Source organism: Phalacrocorax carbo, chromosome 1 (assembly GCF_963921805.1).
Source record: "Phalacrocorax carbo chromosome 1, bPhaCar2.1, whole genome shotgun sequence".
NCBI lineage: Eukaryota > Metazoa > Chordata > Aves > Suliformes > Phalacrocoracidae > Phalacrocorax > Phalacrocorax carbo.
Genome location: NC_087513.1, coordinates 215061149 through 215082318, shown reverse-complemented (window position 1 = coordinate 215082318; position 21170 = coordinate 215061149). Strand labels below are relative to the sequence as shown.

The window sequence follows — 21170 nt, the reverse complement described above, 5'->3', positions numbered from 1 at the left end:
GTGTATATATTTGCATATGAGCTTTCCTAATGAAATGAATGCAATGACTTGTGCAAAAGTTAACTTACTGAAGCCTGCTGGATGATGTCTTTTACTTGGAGCCTAATTTTTAAGTGTTTCGTGTACAATGGAAATAAAATGAACTTATTTTCAAAAACCAACGTTACTAGAAGTCCACTCTTTTAAAAGAAAATTAGTTTACATTACTTCTTCGTTGGAAATTCCAAAAATTAGCTTCTGTTGCAGAGAACAGAAATCACCAAAACCTTCTTTTTTCCTGCAGAACAGCCTTTGAAGTGTACATTATCATCTGTATGCTGGTGATTTTGTTTCTGAAATAATCCTCCAGTATTGTTCACCATGTATTTCCAAGTGTGTCTGTCTATTGACACTGAATGAGGACTATAGACTATTAGTAGTGTTGCACATATAATCTGTATTCTTTGGATAAATTATTCTTAAAGGAATTCTGTGTGTTTGTGTGGATTTTTAAAATCGCTTTATTTCTCTGCTGTGCCTTTAAGGTCAGCTGTATCTTAAAGCCAGGATTCTATATCACATAATAGCGGTTGTAAAATAACCTCTTTAATGTACTTCTGGAAATGAACCGTGTGTCTCTTTCCCAGGGTGAAAGTCAGTATGCCTGTATTGTCTGACTCTACTCCTGCAGGTTTCCTGCTATTAAAAGTTTTTGCAAGAGAATATTTGAAGCCTGAAATGCTTTCAGGGCTGTCGCTACCATTCCATTCTCTTGCAAGTCGTACAGCCCCATTGTTGGGATCACCTCTCTGTAAGAACTAATGGACACCAGCTTAATCCCACAGGGGTATTTTTGTACATCTGTATCCGTGTTCCCTTTGAGATGTGCTGAAATTTGCAATGACAGGATGAAAACCGAGATGCTTCTGTCTCGGGCTTGCCTACCATTCTGGAGAACTGGGAGGCAAAGGTGGGGAGTAACTAAGTCTTGGACGCTGTACGAGAGGGGACCTCTGAGGAGACATGAGTGCACGCTGCACTGAGTATGCGATACCGGTGACCAATATGCAACTTAACCCCAACCCCAAGTTGGAGTAATGCAGCATCCTGGATTCTCCCTCACGGTTAGCTTCCTGCAAGTGAAAGCTTGCAATGTCTATGATGATATTCAAGGGTTATCAGACCCAATTCCCCCTGCGTTTTCCCCATTTCACTGGGACCTTTTTATGATTTCTGTTTCAAGAATTCTGATTTTCATAAGTTTAGTATGAGGTCTTCAATAAGAAGAAATGCAGAGGGCTTTGCAGCACTGTACTTCCATGTGAGGGTGGTGTTTGTGTGAGGGTCTGCCCAAACATCGTGGGGTTGTGCACAGGCATAGCTTTCCGAATGACCTGCACTAAGCGATTTACTCATCGCGGTCTGCGTTCTGGCCATCAGCTACGTCCCTCCCTGCCTAGGAAAGCAGCCTTCTAAATTACACGTGACTGCTCTGAGTCCAGGCCTTGCTTCTACCTGAGCTGCTCGGCCAGCCCAAGCAGACGATTGCAGCCCACCGTCCTGCTCTGTGGGCAGCACAAGCTAACAGAGAGACGAGACCATGAAGGAGTTAAAGTGAGGGAATCTGAGTCATCTTTTTATTTTCCCTATTTGCTTGCCCCAGCCCAGGAGTGACAGGTTGTCTTTATTTGTCTGTAGGAAACAAGTACATGAACTTTTCCCAGAGTTTCAGTGAAGGCTTCGCAGTGACAGATCCTCCTGATTGTGCTTTGTGAACTTGGCACTGACTTGCTTTCCTTTTCCATTGCTCTTTTCACCCTCCAATAATGTTTAAATAAACTTTCATTTGCAAGGTGTGCTCTGTGGATAAGTCCAAACCAGAGCAGGGGCAAGGGGAGGAGTTCATTACAATGTTAAACCCGATGGTCTGGTCCGAATAGACATGGGGTGGAGATTGTAATGGAAATACCTTTAAATTGTTCCTGGGGAATTCCTTGTTTTGCTTTGCTTGTGTGGCGGCTTTTGCTTTACCTCTTAAACTGTCTTTATCTCAAACCATGAGCTGCCTCACTTTTACTCTTATGATTCTCTCCCCTGTCCCACCAGGGGGGAGTGAGCGAGCGGCTGCGTGGGGCTGGGTTGCTGACTGGGGCTAAACCACGACACAGGATCAATGTAATTTCTTGAATTCAGTGCACAGCAAATGAATGGGATCCTTCAAAAAAAGTTGGGCGTAAAGAGTTTATAAGCGATCCTATTGCTAGGGAAAACAAGGTCAGGGGTTGTCCAGATAAACAAATGCCTAGTCTCATTGCCCATTAGGTAATTACAATTGTTAGCTGTTCATGGTGGTGTATGTGGAACTGCCTTTGTTGTCTGGTGTCCATACAGGGATTGAACGCCTCCATTACAGTTGATACGTTCACTTGCTTCCCCAGCATTTATAGAGCCCATCTAGCCTTGTAAAAGTATTTAGTCAAAATCAGGAGCAGATAATTCACTGACAAGTTGACGAACTTTGCAGCAATACACAGACTGTTGATGGGTTGGAAGTGCAGCTTGAGGGAGAATCATAGAATTGCTGAGGTTGGAAGAGACCTCTAACACCATCAAGCCCAACCCCCAGACCTCCTAAACCATGTACCAAAGTGCCACGTCTACACGTGTTTTGAACTCCCCCAGGGATGGTGACCCCCACCTCTCTGGGCAGCCTGTGCCAATGCTAAGCTGTTCCAGCATGCAAGCCCCCCTAAAATACAGCACAAATCAGGTCCTGGCACGGCTGAACTCTGCTACATGCTAATCTGGGGTATGTTCTCTGAATTGCAGAAGTATGGGAGAGTTTACCGGTGGTTTGTAAATCCGCTTATGTGACCATAGATAGGGATGCAACTTGCACAATGTAGCGATAACTTTAAAACTTGGCCTTAGCCCCACGCTTTCTATTCTGAGAAGTGCCTTTGCTTTCTTCCCAGCAAGTTTATACGTTCCTCACCAGTACAGCATGCTACAAAGAGGATGGAGGCCTGCATGTGCCTCCCTAGGTTGCAGAGGGTACCGACTTCAATCTGCTCTTTGACATGCCGCAGAATGACACAACGAAGTTTTTTTTTTCATTATCCGAGGTTGCTTAACCGAGGTTTCGCCTCAGCGTAGCAAAGTGTTTAAATAGATGCTCAGCTCGATGCAGGGTGGCGTTTTGATGGATTTAAGCCTTGCTGAATTTAGGTACTTTTCAGCGCTGAAGCTCGTAACAATCTGTAAAATAAATATATGTTTTGAATATAATACGTATTGCTCATAATAGGGGGAAAAATATTAACTGGCAACACAAAGCTATCTTCAGTGAAAGCAGTTGAATTATCTTCATGGATTTAAATACCAATAGTCCTGGGTGACAATCCCTGTATCTGACAAGGCTGTATATAAAAGGCTCCTCTGGCAAGCTGCCAGCGCCTAAACGTTGCTGAGGCTTCTGCTCTTATCTTAACCAGGAGAAAAAAATGTGACGGGGAAAGCGTTTGAGGAGGAAGAGAGAGTTTAGGAGTGGTCTGAGGGCGATAGAATGAAATGAAAATAGAGCTGCTTGTGTCAGGAAAGCATATCGAGTTGCTGAATAACATCCTAAGGGAAGTGGAAACTCCATTGGTTAGGCCATTTAACTCGGAAACAAAGAAAGACCAAGAAATTGTTTAAATTATGTTAGAATCTAGGCTATTTCTTACACAAGACATGGAAGATACTTTAAACCATCTTTCAATTTCCTAAAAATTTAAATTCCCTACAATGTTGTATTCATCTTAGTAGAAAACCACGGTGGGTTTCTTACTTCTTTTCTCAATCGCTGGCAGGCTGATACAAATAAGGGGTTTTTTCCCCCTTGAGTTTTCAATTTTACTTTTGAAAATACCAACGTAAGACTCTTGGAAGCTGAAAATTCACCGTTTATGGCAGAAAAGAGGCAGCTGCAGCAGCTGCGCATGGTTCTTATCTAGTCCCAAGCTGATGTGCTTCTTTTCTACCCCGGAAAGGCTGCTCTGAAGAAAAAGGATTATTTCAGAGTCTGTATCAATCAGGTTGTAGTGATGTGAGTGGAGATGGAGTTAATAATCCAGGGAGAGCCGCAGCGAGGCTGCTGTGCTCGTTTCCTCCGAGCCCCCGAAGAGCTGAGAAGCACAGCTTTGTCCTGGTGACCTGGGCTGCATACAAATCGCCTTCTCCTCGTGAAAATCACCGCTCCTCCCTTGGGCCCTCTCACTGCTGATGCTTCCAGGCTACAGCTCATTGTCTTCCCCCTTCCATTGTCTTAGGGGATAGAAGGAAGCGTGGCGAGACATAGATTATTCTGTAAATGCTCAGAAAGTTTAATTAATTAGACCAGTGCCTGTAATTGATGAGAATCGTGTTATTTAAGCTGATGGGAGATCTCAGGATGTCAGGTCATAGAAAACATAATACAAAGTAGGAGTGCTTGATGGTCACTCTATTTTTTTCCTTTACTGGAAGGGGGAATAAATTTTGCTGAAATGCATATAATTGAGCAAATTCTTAAAAAGTATGTCATTATCCCAGCAGTACGCCGTTATAAATAATAATGTGGCTTTGGTGTATCACCATCTGTCATTAGTTTTTAACATGCTTTACAGAATTGGGAAATGGAGCCACAAGAGAGGTGATACCTTAAAATCACAGAGTGGTTTGGATTGGAAGGGACCTTCAGAGGCCATCTAGCCCGACCGCCTGCCATGGGCAGGGACATCTTCTACTCGATCAGGTCGCTCAGAGCCCCGTCCAGCCTCACCTGGGATGTGTCCAGGGATGGAGCATTGGCCACCTCTCAGGGCAACCTGGGCCAGTGTCTCACCACCCTCAGCGTAAAACATTTCTCCCTTAGATCCAGTCTAAATCTCCCCTCCTTTAGTTTCAAACCATCCCCCCTTGGCCTGTCACAGCAGGCCTTGCTAAAGAGGTCGCCCCCACCCTTCCCACAGCCCCCCTTTAAGCCCTGGGAGGCCGCAATAAGGTCTCCCCGCAGCCTTCTCTTCCCCAGGCTGAACAACCCCAGCTCTCCCAGCCCGGCCTCGCAGCAGAGGGGCTCCAGCCCTCGGAGCATTTCTGTGCCCCCTCTGGCCCCGCTCCCACAGCCCCGTGTCTGTCCCGTGCTGAGGAGCCCCGAGCTGGAGGCGGCGCTGCAGGGGGGTCTCCCAGAGCGGGGCAGGGGGGCAGCACCCCCTCCCTCGCCCTGCTGCCCGCGCTGCTGGGGATGCAGCCCCGGGCACGGGTGGGGGTCTGGGCTGCGAGCGCACGTTGCCGGCTCGTGTCCAGCTTTTCACCCCCAGCACCCCCAAGCCCTTCTCGGCAGGGCTGCTCTCCATCCCCCATCCCCCAGCCTGTGTGGGTACCGGGGGTGGCCCCGGCCCAGGGGCAGGACCTTGCACTTGGCCTTGTTGAACCTCACGAGGTCCTCCCAGGCCCACCTCTCCAGGTGGGTCACCATCAGACAAAGAATACGGCAGGTCCTGACAAGCCCCAGTTTCATCTCCACTGCCTGTAACAGGAAAGCTAACGGTGAGCTGTGGTTAACACCTTGAGAGCTAAGGTACCAGCCTAATATCACCAAGCTACAAAAATTCAGTGATTTACTGCTTAAAGCTATTTTAATGATGTGGGTTCTCAGCTTGCCTCAACTGCAAAATAAAATGGATTATTACAAACTACTTCTTACCTTGTCGTTTTTTTACACTGTTGAGGGTTGCCTCATTAGGAAGCGAGAAAACGTTGCTGCTATCGACAAGTTTCTCTCTTGTTTTGCTTTGTGAACAGTCAGAAACTGCTGAAAGAAACTAATTTTGAGGCTCCTTAACTGATGACTCAGAGTCCGAGGATGCGGGTAATGAGAACTAAGAAAGTGATAAACATCTGGAAGGCAAGTAAGGCGAGAAAAAATGCTGGCAGTTTCACATTTGGCGTTTTCTTCCTTCACTCGCAATGAATGTGTTTATTTTATATGAATTTACTGAGAAAATTTCACCTGTGGGACAGGTAGCCATGTTTCTGTACTAATGAAGTAAGCCTAAACTATATTGTCTTTGTTTTCATTTTGTTTAGTATATAACTGGAACACTCTTGACATTGTGTTCATTGGACATAAAGAACCGCTGTCCAGTCTCAGCCTCCTTCGGGTGACCTCCCTGGATTAGGGTAGAAGATCCAAGCTGGCTGCGTGCAGTCCTTCTGTGTCCAGATAACCTTAATTTAGTCTTATGGAAAGATCCGCGCTGCTCCTGGGACCAGTTAGTGCCTCTCGACTCAAGAAGACCGTCCTGCCCAGAGCCTGCTGGGCTCGGAGGTCTCTCTGGTGCACCTGCTGGGACAACCTCGGTGGATCCATCCCACTGACCAGCCACTGCGCAGCTCTGGCCTTGGTTCACATTACTTATGCTTTTCAGGACTTCTCATTTGGTTTTTTTTTCCTTTGTCCGTGGTATCCCTGCCCTCACATTTTTATGGGTAATAGAGAATTGATTGTAGGTTAATCTGAAGGAAATGGCAACGGCGCTGCCATAACTACAAGCAGAATTTGGCCTTCAAGACTTTCTGGGCCTCTCTCATGTATTTCCAAGTCTGGGTCTTCATCCTTAACAAAAATAAGAAGTATTCTTGCAAACTGTCTTAGAACATCTGCAGAAACGCAGCAACTGCAGCTTCAGACACTTCATTTTTTACATCTCTCTCCTGTTCTGTGTGCCGAAGGAAATGAAGCGTATACCCTTCTCTTGAGCACATACATATGCATGTCCGTGAGTGTCAGTGTGTGCCTGTCCACCTTGCCCATAAGCGCTTTTGATCCCGTTGGCTAGTTTCATCCACATTGGGGGAAAAAAAAATCTAAAAAAAAAATATTGATCTAATGAAGTTTAACAAATATAGCTGCTGAGCAGAGCTGAGAACATGTATTTGTGCTCTCTCCAAGCTGCAGAGATATAACTGGAGAGCGTGTGTGGCAACGGAGTGCATTAATAAACACACAAACTCAAATAAAATATTTAGCTAAAATCTCCACCTTAGATAAATTTTCTTTAAAAAAAAGAGAGTTTTGGTAGTTTCTTGCTCACAGAATGATTTATTCTACAAATAAAAGGGCCAGCTGTTAAACACCTCAGATGCAATAAAGCCGATACTCTGCTAGAGCATCACAGTTACAACTGACAAAAAAACCTCAAAAAGGTTATTTAATTCTGGGATGCGGAGAGGCTGCCCTGCCTGTTCCGACTGCCCAGAGTAATCCAACCAAAAGGCATTTCCACGTCAGTTCGCGGTGGTGGCTCTGATCTGCAAAGCAAAACTTCAACTTCTTGCACTAACCCGGTCTGCATCTTCCTCAGGTTTTCTGCATAACTGAGGATGTTTATTTTTATTAGGTAATATTCTGCAGAGATGGTGCTACTTGCCTTCAGCTGGTTCTTGTTTAGGAAGGCATTAAAAATAAAAAAGAAGGAAAATTGTTCTAGCTCGCCTTTACCGTTCAGGATAATTGTTTTCCAGTATTTGGGATTTATACTGCTGTGAAGAACAATAGGAAGTTGCAAGTGAGAAAACGTTCATCAACGATCACAGGGAAGAAACATTGTCATGTACCGTCAGGTGGAAATAACAGCCCTCGCAGATCTGGAAGTAGGTGTTGCGATTCCACGCACACCATCCATCCGCCTTGTCTTCACCTCAGCAAACATCCAGCTGGTTCTGGCATTTTGAAACCAAACTATAAACCAAGATTTTTCTGGGAGAGAGCAGAATAAGGAGGAGCCCTGCCCTCCTCTTCATCAAACTGTCCGGCCCCAGGGCGCCTGTTTGCTTTGCAAAATCAGAGAGCGTGCAAGATGAAGCGTGGAAAACAAGTGCCTGCAGCAAAAATGAAGCCCCGTGAGATGGAGACCCGATAGCAACAGCTCATCCTGAAGGGGCTTTAGCGTGATTTTCCAGCGATTGCCTTGCAGATGGTTTTATGGATCTTTTTTTTTTTTTTGCCCTCTTGCAGCAACACGCAGCCACGAACAGATGCATTGTTTTTAAGCTTCAGCTGCACCCGAGAGATATTGTCTTTTCTATTTCTAATCTGATCTACAGACTTTGGCAGAGAGAGAATTACTGCTGTTCTTGGAAATCTGCAGGAAAAAAAAAAAAGTTATAACCGCTGCTATATATAAAATAGCTGCCGGGCCCAGGGCTCCGAAATCGGTGCTGGCGGTTTTTGGGGGTAGGTGGTTGCTCTGCTCCCTGAGGAATTACCGCAAGGAGCAAAAAAATGCCCCGAAACGGTCGTGAGCGCGGCTTTAAGGCGTGGATTTTACGACTTTTATTGTTTGCACAGAAGCGCGGTGACTACAGCCCTACGCAGCGCCGCCCGTAACCGGTGCCGGTTTCAAGTCAGAAAGCTGGCAACGGCCAAATGACGTCAGGGCTGATGTCAACGCTGCCAGATTGCTTTGCAGAAGCGGAGGTCAGCCGTTAATGCCTAAAGTTTAGGGGTGTGTGGGGTGCGTTTAAACCACGCCGCGCTCGCAGAGGTTTCACGCCGGTACAGCGCGCGCCAGCCAGACGGACAACGCGCATCGGTTTTTGTCCCCTCTTGCCGCCCGTACTCGGCCGCCGGGCCATGGCGGGACGGCCGGCGCCGCTTCCCACCGCGTAGACAAACGCCATGAGGACTACAACTCCCAGGCTTCCCTGCGCCTGTGCGCATGCGCAGTGGGCGCACGACTGCGCCATCTTGCCTCCCGCTTCGCCCATCTCCTATCTCGCCCGCGGCGGCGGGGACTACAACTCCCGGCGTGCTCCGCGGCGGCCGCGCATGGGCAGTGCGTCCCGCCGCCATCTTGGCCCCGGGAAGCGGCGCCGCCGCCGCCGCCGCTAAACAAACCGGAGAGCGGCACCGGGAGGTGGGGGGGAAGGAAGGGTCCTGTCGCCGCTGAGGAGCCTTTCGATGTGCCAGGCACGGCCGGGCAGGTGGGTCCCGCTCTTCAGCAGCGCTTCCCCGCCTTGCCCCGGGGCTCTCCCCCTCGGGGAGAGGGGCAGCTCCCCTTCCCCGGACGGCGACGGCCCGCCGTTCCCCCACCCCCCGGCCCTGTCACGACCCCGGGCCCCGCGGGCAGTGCCTGGTCCCCCGCCTGCAGGCCTCCGCCGCCGCCCCTCCGCACGGCGCGGGGAAGCGGCCGCCGCCCGCTCCTTCCCTCCCTCCCTCTCTCCCTCCCGCCGGCGGGGCCCTGGGGGCGGCCGCCCCCGACCCCGGCGGGGTCCTTCCTCCCGCCGCTGCCCCGCATCGAGGAACGGGGGAGGCCCCGGGAGGCGGCTGCTCCTTGTGGGAGACCCTCCCTCCTCCCAGCCCCGCTTTGGAAGCTGCGACGGCGCCGGGGCTTTTGTTCCCGGTGCCCACTTCCCCCCCTCCCCATCCCTTTCCCCGCCGTTCCCTGCCCGGGGGAGGTGGCGCGGCCGCGGGCTGGCACCGACGGGCTTCCCCCGTTCCCCTCTGGCTTCTCTTTTTCCTTTATTATCCTCATTGCAACGAGGGGAGGTGCGCCCTCCTTCCCCGCCACCCCCGGAATCTCGCCGCGATGCGATCGGGAGGGGGGGGGTGTTCCCGTGTTTGGGTTTTGGGGGGGGGGGGGGGGGGGGGGGGGCGGGCTGGCGTCGGTACGTGGAAAGCAAATTTTCACGGTGTTTTTGTAATTCTGTCATATAATAGGCTAGTGCTAAATGCATTCCCCGGGGGGAAGGGGGGGGCGTGCGGTTAGCTGGAAGAGTTCTTATAATAGGTGCTCTGTGCATAAAGAGAGGGAGGAGACTTGAACATCAATTCGGAGAGCGTTTCGGCGTAAGAAAAACAGGGGTTTGAGAAGGAGATGGGAAACTCGGTAAGAAGGTTTGGGTGACGGATCTGAGCGAGGGAGTGTAGGAAGTCCGTGCCCTTGTGAAACTGCTGAATTCCTGCATGGCAAAGCATGCCATTACAAAGGTTGGAGCAGGGATGGGAGCGAACGTGCCAGTGGAGTTGTGAGCAGGCTGAGGAGAGTTTACATTAATCGGCTTGGGAAATCGATAAGCGATGGACTTGCACTTACCGCATTTATATTCCTTTTTTTCAGCGAGGCTGAGCTCTGTGGGAGCACAAACACAAGGGGAAGATGCCTGTGGTGTGGCCAACGCTTCTGGATCTCAGCAGAGATGAATGCAAGAGGATCCTTCGCAAACTGGGTACAGTAAGATACAATTTGTGGGTCTGTATGTTTGCCCTTTTAAGATTTGCCTGCCTGCTGCTTCCATTAAATACTTTAATATGTCTACAGGCAACTTACAAGTCATTTCCTGCATTTTGCATGTGTCATTGGTTTGACAGCCCTGGCTTAAAATGATGTTTGGCAGATGCTCTCTGCCTGAGCAAAATGAATAGAGCAGAATTGGTCTGGTTTGGTAGAATCTCTTGACATCCTGGTCCATCTCTGCCTCGATATTGAGGTGTTGCATTGCTGCTATTTTTACAACTATTAATGTGCAGCGGGGTACTCTGTGAGAGGAGGCTCTTCGTTTGTCTTTCAGTTTTGTATTAGACACCTTTCTGTACGAAAAAGACATGGAACCTTGGTTTAATTGACACGGTGGGACTGAGTTCAAGTAGTAAAGGTACTATTGTGAAGAGTTGAAACAGGATTTAAAAAAATTTTTGATGGTTTGTGATTTGCAGTTACACAAGTTATCAGGGAAGTGTGAAAACAATGTTTTCTTTTTAACTGCCATAACAACAGGAGTTTTCTGTGTTGCTTCAAATGTATTTCGGTATCTGAGACCCCTGCCCAATAGATATATATTGAGAGACTTTTTTTTGTGCTCTGTTCTTGTAAATACATGTGTATGAGGAGACATGCTTTTGTAATTTGGAAGGTAATAAACAAATCCTTGCTCTTTCCTCGCATCCACTTTTGGCTCCCACAGGAGAGAGAGTCCTTTGTTAGACTGTTGATGGCATCTTGCACAGTTGTTTTTGAGTTCTTAGAGCTGAATTTCTCTTTATTTAGTTAAGGATTTTTTGCCAATTAAATTATATGTAGTGTTAGAAGGCAAAAAACCTTAGACTTCTTTTCAGACTTTCTTCTGAGGAGCTTGATCGAAGAGATGATGTCAGGAAGAAAGTTGAGACTGCCTCTAACTTCCTGTGACAGTCAAGGCACAGCTTTTCTTCTTCTTTTACTTGAATGTTAAAAGATGATGTGCTGTACTTCTTAACTCTGCCAAGGTTCTTGACATTATGAAGCCATCCGCTTTATTTTCTGAGAGTTGAGAATTTATTTTCCCTCACTTTGCCCTTTTTAGTTAATTTCTTGGGAGCCTGGGATTTGTGTTCTCGTGACGCAGATGTTGCACTCGACATCGCAACTAAGCTGTACGTCCATTAAGGTGACGGCCCTAGGTCTTAAGCGAGGCTCAAGAAGTACGAAAATGAGGAGAAGGTGCAGGATGCCGAAAGATTTGGACCGGATCTGTGCTACTAAATTTTGTTAACGTAGCTCTGCTGGCTAGGAGCATGGAAAAAAAAAAAAAAAAACCCAACTTCCCAGCCCAGCTGACGGCGGTGCGCTGGCAGAACCCTGCTGGTGCAGCTGAGCCAAACAGAACTGCAGCTACACCTCTTTCAATGACATAACCTAGGCTGACAGGAAAAAAAAATAAAAAAAATTTAAAAATCTTTTTTTTTTTTCCTGCTGGCATGAGCTGTGTCCCCGCAAGGGGGCCCTGCCAGCGGAACACGATCACAGCCTCCAGCAGCCGTGTCTCTTCTAGGGTAGGGAAGCTCTCAGTTTAAATAAACACACCACAAGAGTGGAGGGGGAAGGAGCACAGGCAATGGGAGCGAATAGCTCTCTAACAGTCATATCCAGCACTAAGCATCTGCTTTACAGAGTCCCACTTTTCCACCTCTCAGCCCAACATCTTACTTGGTTAATCCGTAATGAGTGAAATGCGATGGTGTAGGTGAGGCTGAAATGCATCCTGAGGTGTGCAATACCTAGCCTCGCTCTGCGGCGTTCGTGGTTCGTAACGGAATAAGGGGATGGTGGGGTAGCACCTTGCACCTGAAACGATGAGATTTATTTGTGAAACCTGGTTTGGCCGTTTGATGGGTTTTGTGTTGGAAAGAGAGTGCACCGGTTAGTGATTGCTACGTAGACATCAGGGTGAGGAAGCTCGTTGTAGCTGTTCTGTAATCTTTACTAGTTCTAAAAACGTGCGTTTTTAAAGCTCTAGTGTAGAGGATCTCTATTAAAACTGCAGAAATAAAAAAAAAAGAAATCTAGCCTTGCTAAATAATTATATGGTCGTATCTGAGAATTACTTTATGTTAACAGTTGAAAATAATTAGTATCTTAAATATTGTAACATGGTTGTCTAAATAAATGTTGATATTAGTAATAACCATTGCATTAATTAGCAAGTGTTTTGTAACTGAAGCTCTAAATGCTTCTGTAGGTCACTCGGCATCCCTGTGCAGGCTGCTTAGTTAACCAAAGCACTCTGCTTTGTGTTTTGTCTGCTTAATCAGGACAGGGGAGCAGGACTTCTTTTCAGCACAATTCCTTGATTTGATTTGTAAATTAGCTCTTTGGAATCCTAATCTGAAAGCTTTTCAGAATAGCATCAGTCTTTCTTTGGCTGCAAACTTCGGAGGTGTTGGGTTTTGGCCTGCCCCTTTTATTCTTGAGTTTGGTTAACTGGGATCTGTTGTGGGCTTGCTTTGGTTGGCTGCCGAAAGGCACCTATGTAAATATCGAAAGAATTTGTATTTCTGAGTTAAAGCAGGAGTTTCAGTAACGTTCCCTTGAACCGTGCTAAGCTTAGAATAGCAAGTCATTCTTTGGCAGACTCCGTGATTTGCACTAGGTGTATCTTCACCCTGCATAGCAGGATAAAATTGGGAAGTTTCAGTAGCCTTTAACTTAACTATTATCTTTTTATAAAACCCTGATGGCATGAGAGTTACCTGGGTCACCTGGAATTAAAAATTTACGTTAAATCAGAGTTGTATTTTTGTGAGTTAATGTTCGTGATGGCTCTACGTTTAAGAACGGCCGGATCGTTCCTTTTGTGTTGAGCAGGTTTAATTCAGTGTGTTGCATTCTTTTCAGGTTCAAGCAGTTGTACATATCAAGTAAATGGGCATAAAAGATTACGATGATCGTTTTTAACAAACTAGAGCTGATGTTCTCAGTGCTAATTAAGGAGAAGCATTACGAAAAAATAAGTTGCTCTTTTGATAGTGTATTTCTTTTTCAAGCCAAGCTTTTCCACGGAACTTTTAATTATGATATGTTTTAAAGATTTTCTTCTCCTGTTTCTAGAGAATTCTGAGCTACTCTCTAAATTTGGGGGCTGTCTCGTCAAGCTTTCTGGTTGACCTGTCAGCTCAGAGAAAGCTTGAAATATTCAGTTGGGTTTATAAACTAGATAATCCTCAGTGATGATACAATTGTTCCATAGAAAAGCGGTGTGCTGCAGAGTAATTGACTGAGAGCGTTCTAAATAATCAGTGTCTTTTCAAAAGCTCTAAATAATGGGAAGACATGTTCCTTGTAATGATTATGAAAATTAATAGAATACTGCCAGTAATACCGACAATAACTTCTTTTTTTCCCCGCTTTGCTGCGAGCATTAAATAGAAATACTGTTTGCTCTAATTCTTCAGAACTGGAGGCATATGCAGGTGTCATCAGTGCCTTACGTGCACAGGGAGACCTTACGAAAGAGAAGAAGGATCTTCTTGGAGAACTCTCTAAAGTGCTTAGGTAACCCTGACTTTTTTAAAATATGAACCATTGACCTGTTTTCTTTTAAGGTATTGTGCGCTTTTTCTATCGCTAGTATCATAAAGCAAATCGTAGTTTAGAGAAATAGTTCTCCATCCTGTGGAGGTTGGATTCCTATTCTGCTTTGAGTTTTCAGTAAGGGAAACAGCTGTGCTGCTGTGGTTGGAGCTTTACCGTTCTGTGGGTGTTTTGGGGGGATACTGGGGGTTAGAATCGTTACAGCTCACCCGTGAGTGTACGCTCGCGTGGAGTTTCGTCAAGGTAGGACTTCAAGGTCTTTGGGCCCAAGTTACATTAAGAATGCTGCTTGCTCTGTGCAAATTTTTCTATCGTGTGCTTGAAAGGTATTGCTTTCATTAGGAGGTTGGATTCTAGCTGTTCTGCAGGGCTACCCTATGAACAGTAATGTTCTTTTTATTCTTCAGCAATATTTTTGAACAATAATACATTCGTTCTTTCTCACTGTGATAGAAGTTAAGTGACAATCTCTTAAATGTAAATGCCTCTTCCCTTCTGTCTCTTGAGTGGATTATTCATAAGTTTCATTTTAGCTAGAAGTTTTAGATAAATGTTCATGTCTCCGTCTGACTAAAATATATTGCTATTTTTTTAATAGTATTTCAACGGAGCGACATCGCGCTGAAGTTCGGAGAGCAGTAAATGATGAACGACTAACGACTATTGCACACAAGTAAGTTATAGGTAATTTTCTACGTGACTTCCAAAGGTACACTTTGGAAGAATCCATTATGCCTTAACCGAGTGATAGAACTTTGAAGATTGAGGGTGTTTTAAAGAACAGTAGTTAGAACAGCGTATGGATGAAGGAATTACTGTATCAGATTTACATCAGGGAACTAGAAGCAGATATTTAGTACTGTTGCATTTTGGATCTGAAGGCATCCCATTCACTCTACAATGTAAGAACAGTCTTTTGTCATCAAGAGCTTTCTGTAAGACAGACCAGAAGAAACAGGCAGTAGAGAAAGTAGAGAAATCCATAAGCAGGACAAACGTGTTTGCTTTATTATTTTTTTGTTTTACCATTACTTTTATTACATTTATTACATTTATTAATTACATATAATTACATATCATTAAATACATTTATTTATTACATTAATTTATTACATTTATTACATTACTTTTATTTAAATCTGTTTGGAAAGGCTATATTGAGAGGGAGTTAACTACGTAGAAAGACAAAGGGAGGGAAAGAGGTGACGGAGATTAGTGGAAAACAGTGTTTCAGCAGAGAGGTGGGGGGGGGAAATGGCAAGAGTGAAAAAAAACTGCAGCAAGCTAACCGATGACATCAGTGTCCACTGATCTCTGCTCGATGCAGCTGCTGTGCTGGCATCAACTGGGCTGGTTCCTCCTTTCGTTTGCTTTCACAAGCTCCACGTGACTTTGAGAGGTAGAAAGGAGCAAGAGGGCGAGTGCTTACGTATCTTTGATAGTTACTTAACAGTCTTACTGTTAAGAGCTGGATCGTCAGTGTCGGTATTTTTCTTTCTTTTTCTGTGCCATGACCATTGATTTCTGACTCCTGTGGTTCAGGTGTTATGGGGACAAAAGAAGGAAATTGTACAACTAGCAGGCTGCTTGGAGATAGCGACTGTCTGCTCTGAGACTCGCCAGCATCAGCGTACTGCTTTAGTGCTGCAGAAGGACATTTAACGTTTTAGTGTTTTAAAGTTCAAGTTTAAAGAGTTAGAAACAGGCTTTTTACCAAACAGAAACAGCGAAGTTCCTTACACTTCTTTAAAGAAAGGAGAAAAAGTAATGAAAAATAAGCATTTAATTGCCAAGTCAGGATTCGTCAAATCAAGTTTCCTTTTTAAGTAGTAATTCTGTTTTTAGCATTTTATAGAACAAGCATAAAGTTTGTCCTGAGGTGTTGAACCTCAGGCGGATAAGGTATCCTAATCCAGACAAGGTGCAGCTGTGAGGTGCTGCATCTCTTTATTTTTCCCCGTGGTAATTCTTTGTAAGTGATGATCGGTAGTACGATATTTGATTTAAATAATTCGCTAACTCATTAGGAAAGCTGACTTTGCTAGCTTTGCAGTACGCAACATTTGTAGTCTTATTCTTGATTTTAAAAATTTATTTTTGCCTCAGCTGATGTAGCTCTGCTTATATTGTATGAATATGTATGAAGAACGCTGAAGCGTAGCAGGAGATACAGATCCCCTCTGCATTTTATAAACTAATTTGTGGTAGCTTTTGCCGTAACTTGCAATAGTTCATGTGAGAAGTTGTTTTTCGGAATATATTGATATATTAAATGGGTTGATTTGCTTAAGAACGTAACAGCATTGAAAAATAATTTGCCGTTTGGTTTTGCTGGTTTGACAAATGACTCACGTGGAACAGTCATAAACAGAAACACTTCTCCATCTAGATAAGAACAGCATTTTTTGGAACCATTCGGTTTGTGTGTAAGTACTAAGGTTAAGAGAAAATGAGAGTAGCAGGCTGGTTTCTGTTGAGGAAGGTGCACAGGGTGTATTTACATCGTTTAATGGCCTGTCACCTGGTTTGGGACTGCTTTAATAAGTCTGAGAAACTTTTCTGTTCAGGTAGAACAAGATTTGCATTAGAAGCCAAGGGTTTTTCCTGGTAACATAATTGTTTTCAGTAGTCTATGAAATCTGTTGGATGTCTAGGTGTTTTTGTCATCCAAAAGTAAAGATTGTACCAACTCTACCTGAATAATAGCTAATCTAATACGGCGGGTTTGACCGTGCCATCCACAGACCTCTGGCTCTTCAAGGGCTCTGTAAAACAAAACAGTAAAAGAAGCAGCAACTCTTTAAGCTTTCTGTGGGAGGATTTCTGCATCAGGTGGGAAAAATGTAAGGGCTTTCATGAAGTGAAGAAAGTTGAAGATTATTCCTCTAGTATGTCTCTAGAAACTGCCTTTTAGACTTTCGGTGTCGAAAAAAGGCGCTCAAATAAGAGTACTGACTATTTTGGAAACTTGGCAGAACACTTACAGAATGTGCATTTCTCTTCAGTATGTCTGGACCAAATAGCTCTTCCGAATGGTCTATAGAAGGTCGTCGACTGGTGCCGCTGATGCCACGGCTTGTTCCACAAACAGCTTTTACTGTTACCGCTAATGCTGTTGCCAATGCAGCTGTTCAGCACAACGCATCTCTTCCAGTTCCTGCAGAAACTGGAAACAAAGAAGGTGAGAGAAAGCCGGGATTCTACTGCAATCTGTGGGAATATAGAAATAATGTCATGGTATCAATCGTTATCTTAGATTCTAAGTGTTAGATATTTTAAAAAAAATCTGAACAATTCTTATTGCACAGTATTCATAGGAATATGCAGAGAATTTCTTTTCTTTTAAAAGATACCTTTGCAGCATCTTTACCATAAATGTGACAGCTTTGTGTTAGCACACTAGCAACTGAAATTAAAAAGAAAACCAAATTGCCAGAAAATGAGGGGGAAATTCACTGGTGAACTTGTTAAGTTCTGTAAACTATAGAAACTTGGACCGATGGCTAAAGATTTTGTAAAGTTCTGTAAGTGATGAAAGATGTTTTAGAACACTTTATTTTAAGGATGCAAGTAGGTTTTGGTGAAAATCAAGTATATTTTGTTGGGGTGTTTGTTTTTTTTTTACTTGAGATTAAATATACTTAGGTAACACGTTAAAGACTTCCTTCTCCTTCCCCTGTGCCTTTTAAATAATGCTAGTACACATTCCGTCTAACTTGGCTGAATAGGCTCAAATTGTGCTTCATGCAGCTAGAGAATGTGTAACGCTTCTTGAAACAGGCTGTTTTCTTCTGGTTTTATGAGAAATTCTGGATGGTTGTGCTATTACTTATAAGGAGTAGTTTAAAAAAAGCCGATTGTTCATTACTGAGGGAATAGTTTGGTTTCTTCAGCTGATGTTCCGTTGAGGAGAGGCACTAGCTATTTTCTATCAAGTTACCGATCTAGATACGGTACTTTACAGAAAAGCAAAAAGATCAAAATATTGACTTAATGCTAGACTGAAAAATAACAAAATGTAAAGTAAAACATCAGATTAATACAAATCAAAACTCTAGAATGGGCAGCACAGATTTCTGGGGGTGGGAGGAGGGGAGGTTAGATTTCTATGTTGTCTTTGAAGGCCATTAATTCCCTGGCCGTGCTTAGGTCAAACGGGGGAGTATTGAACTGTAACAGGATTGCAGAGGCAAAGATGTGGATAATGACCCAATAAGTCTTTGGCTTCCATTTCAATTGTTAAAGTAGTGATAGAATAATGGGATTCTGCACTTCAGTTATATGGAAGGTGTCTTTTCTCCTCTTCAGTGGTGGTTTGCTATTCCTACACAAGTACCACTTCAACCCCAACATCTACCCCTGTTCCAAGTGGCAGTGTAGCAACAGTGAAGTCCCCCAGACCCGCCAGTCCAGCCTCCAATGTAGTCGTCTTGCCAAGTGGAAGTACTGTTTACGTCAAAAGTAAGTGAACCTAGCAACTGGTTAACAAAAGGGAAAGAAAGGGACAGTCTTGTGGCTGAAGCATGGACAGAGTTAAACACTCTGACCTTGGGCAAGTCATTTAATGCCTTCATGCCTTTGTTTACTCTAAAGAACTAATTTATTGCTTCCCTTTTTCAGAGAAATTATGTTCAGGATAAATCCACTCACTGTAAAATGCTGCAGGGAGCAGTAATGGCAAGGACAATAAGAGTGAAGAGTATTTTGAAAATATAGGAATTTCTGTATATCGGTGGATATCTAATTCAGCTTGTTCAGAACTTGTTTTTAAGGTGGCTCTGCTGGTTGCTTCTGCAAGGACTTCGCTCTTCCTTCTGCTTAAGTAATGCTTAGTAGTCACTTATTTGAGTTAGAAAAGGTCCCTTGTTTCCACTTTCACAGCTGAGCTAGACTTTTTTAGAATACAGTAGTTTGGCAAGCATTTATATGGTTACATTAACTGTGTCTGGCCATTTTGTGATTGATTTGGAAGCAAATCTTTGTGAGGCTTGAATTCCTGGGTGACTCTGAGAACTCCATATGAAATCCCACCAGATACCCATCTTCATGTATTTAAATTTGGAAATCCAGGGCATAATGTCTAGAAACAGCCTTTTTTTCTTGCCACCCCCACTTCTTTCTTTGGCTAATAAATCATCTAGTTCTAAAAGCGGAGCATGTCATCATACATATGCCCAGCTCATCAAAGATAGTTCTAATTAACTAATAATTAAACATGTTTTCTCCTGTCCTTATGTGGTGTTTATCAAAACACAGGTGACAAAGATTCATAGTGGAGTTGATAAGTGCTATTTTTATGCTTGCTGTGGATACCTTTAATATTTTAAAAGATATTTTAATCTTTATGCTACATGTGCACGTTTGTATAAACTTTTAGCTGGTCAGAAACATCACATTGTACAGAAATATAATGTTGCCTGCAAACCACAATCTTTAATGGCTATATCAACCCACGGACCCCATTACATTAAGATTTTTAATTTTTCTGATTTAATGCGCTAATCACTCAGCTTTAGTTTAAAGATTCAGGGAAAAATGTTCTTAACCTCTTAAAAAACCGAGGCTTCTGTTGAATTATTACATGGTGATGAGTATAAAACCAGTCTAGACACATGACAGAGGGATGAAGCATTCTCATTTTTATTCTGCCACCCCTAGATTTCATTTTTTCCCCCATTCCCGTGCTTCGTTTTGTTCTTTTTTTTTAAAGGAATCACATGTCTTCCAGAACGTGTCATGTCAGTCACCTGAGTTTTAACAAACCTTAAGGACAAACTCAGGAGGCCTGAGTTATAGTTGTGACTTTGCCACTAATCTGTTGTGTGACCTCCTCCGAGTCACAGTCTGATTGAGCCATTAACCCCTCCGTGCCTCTGCTTCCTTGCTTGTCAAGTGTGAGCTACAGTCGAGCTGTATTACCTTTTAGCTGAATGCTTGTGGAGAACTTGGTGCCAATGCAGTTCCTAACACGAAGTTACAGGAATGACATTCTTACAGAACCCCAGCAGTGAAACAGGAGATGAAATGGGCTGTACTTAACATAAAATAATGTTCTGCTAGTTTAATCTTGCTTTCTTTCTTCTGTGTTGGTTTGGGTTTTCTTTCTGTGGATGAGGACCGCAGACAAATAGCTTTCTCTTCAGTATTTCTTGGTGACCCACCAAAATAACAGCTGTGTCCCAACATCCTGGCCGTGTACAGTTTTTTGTTTCAGATAGATTCTGAAACTCCTGCACATTTTCAGTATGATCAGTGACCTCACAGTTATACGTTTGCATAGTGCACTCAGAGCAATACTTAAAAGCCTGTTCATAATAGACCTTAAAGTCATGTAATCAAATCTCTGCTTTATAGCTGGAGATCAACCCTAGGCTTGTTCAGGGCCATAAAGTGAATTGTTGATTAGAGCTTTGAAATCCGGACTCGCAGATCCGCGCTTCGTCTGTACTGCTACAGCCAGCTCAAACTATTTTTTGGAGTTCAAAGCAAACTTAAAATAGAGCCTTTGCTTCTTTCCTCTCGTTCAGTTTCCCACCTTTGTGTGGATACGACTGTCGGCCTTCTGAAGTGTACCTGCAAATGAGCCGGTACTCATGCTACGTACTACATAAGAGAACCCCATTTTTCAGAAATCACTTGCTGGGCTACTGGGCGCTTTCTTGTCCATGTTAATTCCTGCGTCTTCACTTTTCGAATGCCAGACTATTTAGTTATTCCAATTAGACATTGACCATAATTAGATCTTGACCCTAATTAGAGACTGACTGCCAACCAAGTCTGTTTGGGTTACCAGCTTTTTGCCATGACAGTGTTTTTTGTTTTTAAGCCCCAGGCATATGGAACAAGATCTTCAGTCTTGTTCTGCCTAGGGAGGCTTGCGTCTTTTCGGCTTATCTCTTTTTTTTTTTTTTCTTTTTAATTGTTTATCACTGGCTAAGGGGGTAAGCATAAATGCTACCAATAGCATAAAGAGATTTTCAAGGTTATTAAACTGTGTCTTTCTCTAATGTATACCAATTTGTGAACCTATTGTCTACTTTGGAAAGCTTCATATGGATTTAAGATCCATTGATCATGCTGTTTTCCTTTGCTCAGTTGAATATTGGCAGCAGATTTTTTTTTTAATATGTGTGCAGTAGATGATTGTGAGGAAGAATAAACTCCTTTGAGGCCAGACTTCTTTTTTCATGATTATGTATTAGGTGCCAGTTGCACAAACCACACCGAGCAAGGCAGAAGCTGATAACCTTCAGTGAGGTATGACCTTCACAGTTGAAGGTGTGTCATAAAAAAAAAAAGGAGGGATCTCAAGATGCTGTG

The 21170-nt window shown here is 44.0% G+C and overlaps 1 protein-coding gene across 1 annotated transcript in view; it reads left to right on the top strand.

Moving 5' to 3' along the window:
• Positions 1-8832: 8832 nt before the first annotated feature.
• Positions 8833-21170, top strand: part of EMSY (EMSY transcriptional repressor, BRCA2 interacting) — a 40863-nt gene continuing 28525 nt past the window's right edge. Inside the window, 6 exon segments of the mRNA XM_064441529.1 lie at positions 8833-8985; positions 10122-10230; positions 13712-13811; positions 14449-14523; positions 16856-17031; positions 18159-18311. Coding sequence (XP_064297599.1) covers positions 10161-10230; positions 13712-13811; positions 14449-14523; positions 16856-17031; positions 18159-18311 — 574 coding nt within the window. The 5' untranslated portion in view covers positions 8833-8985; positions 10122-10160.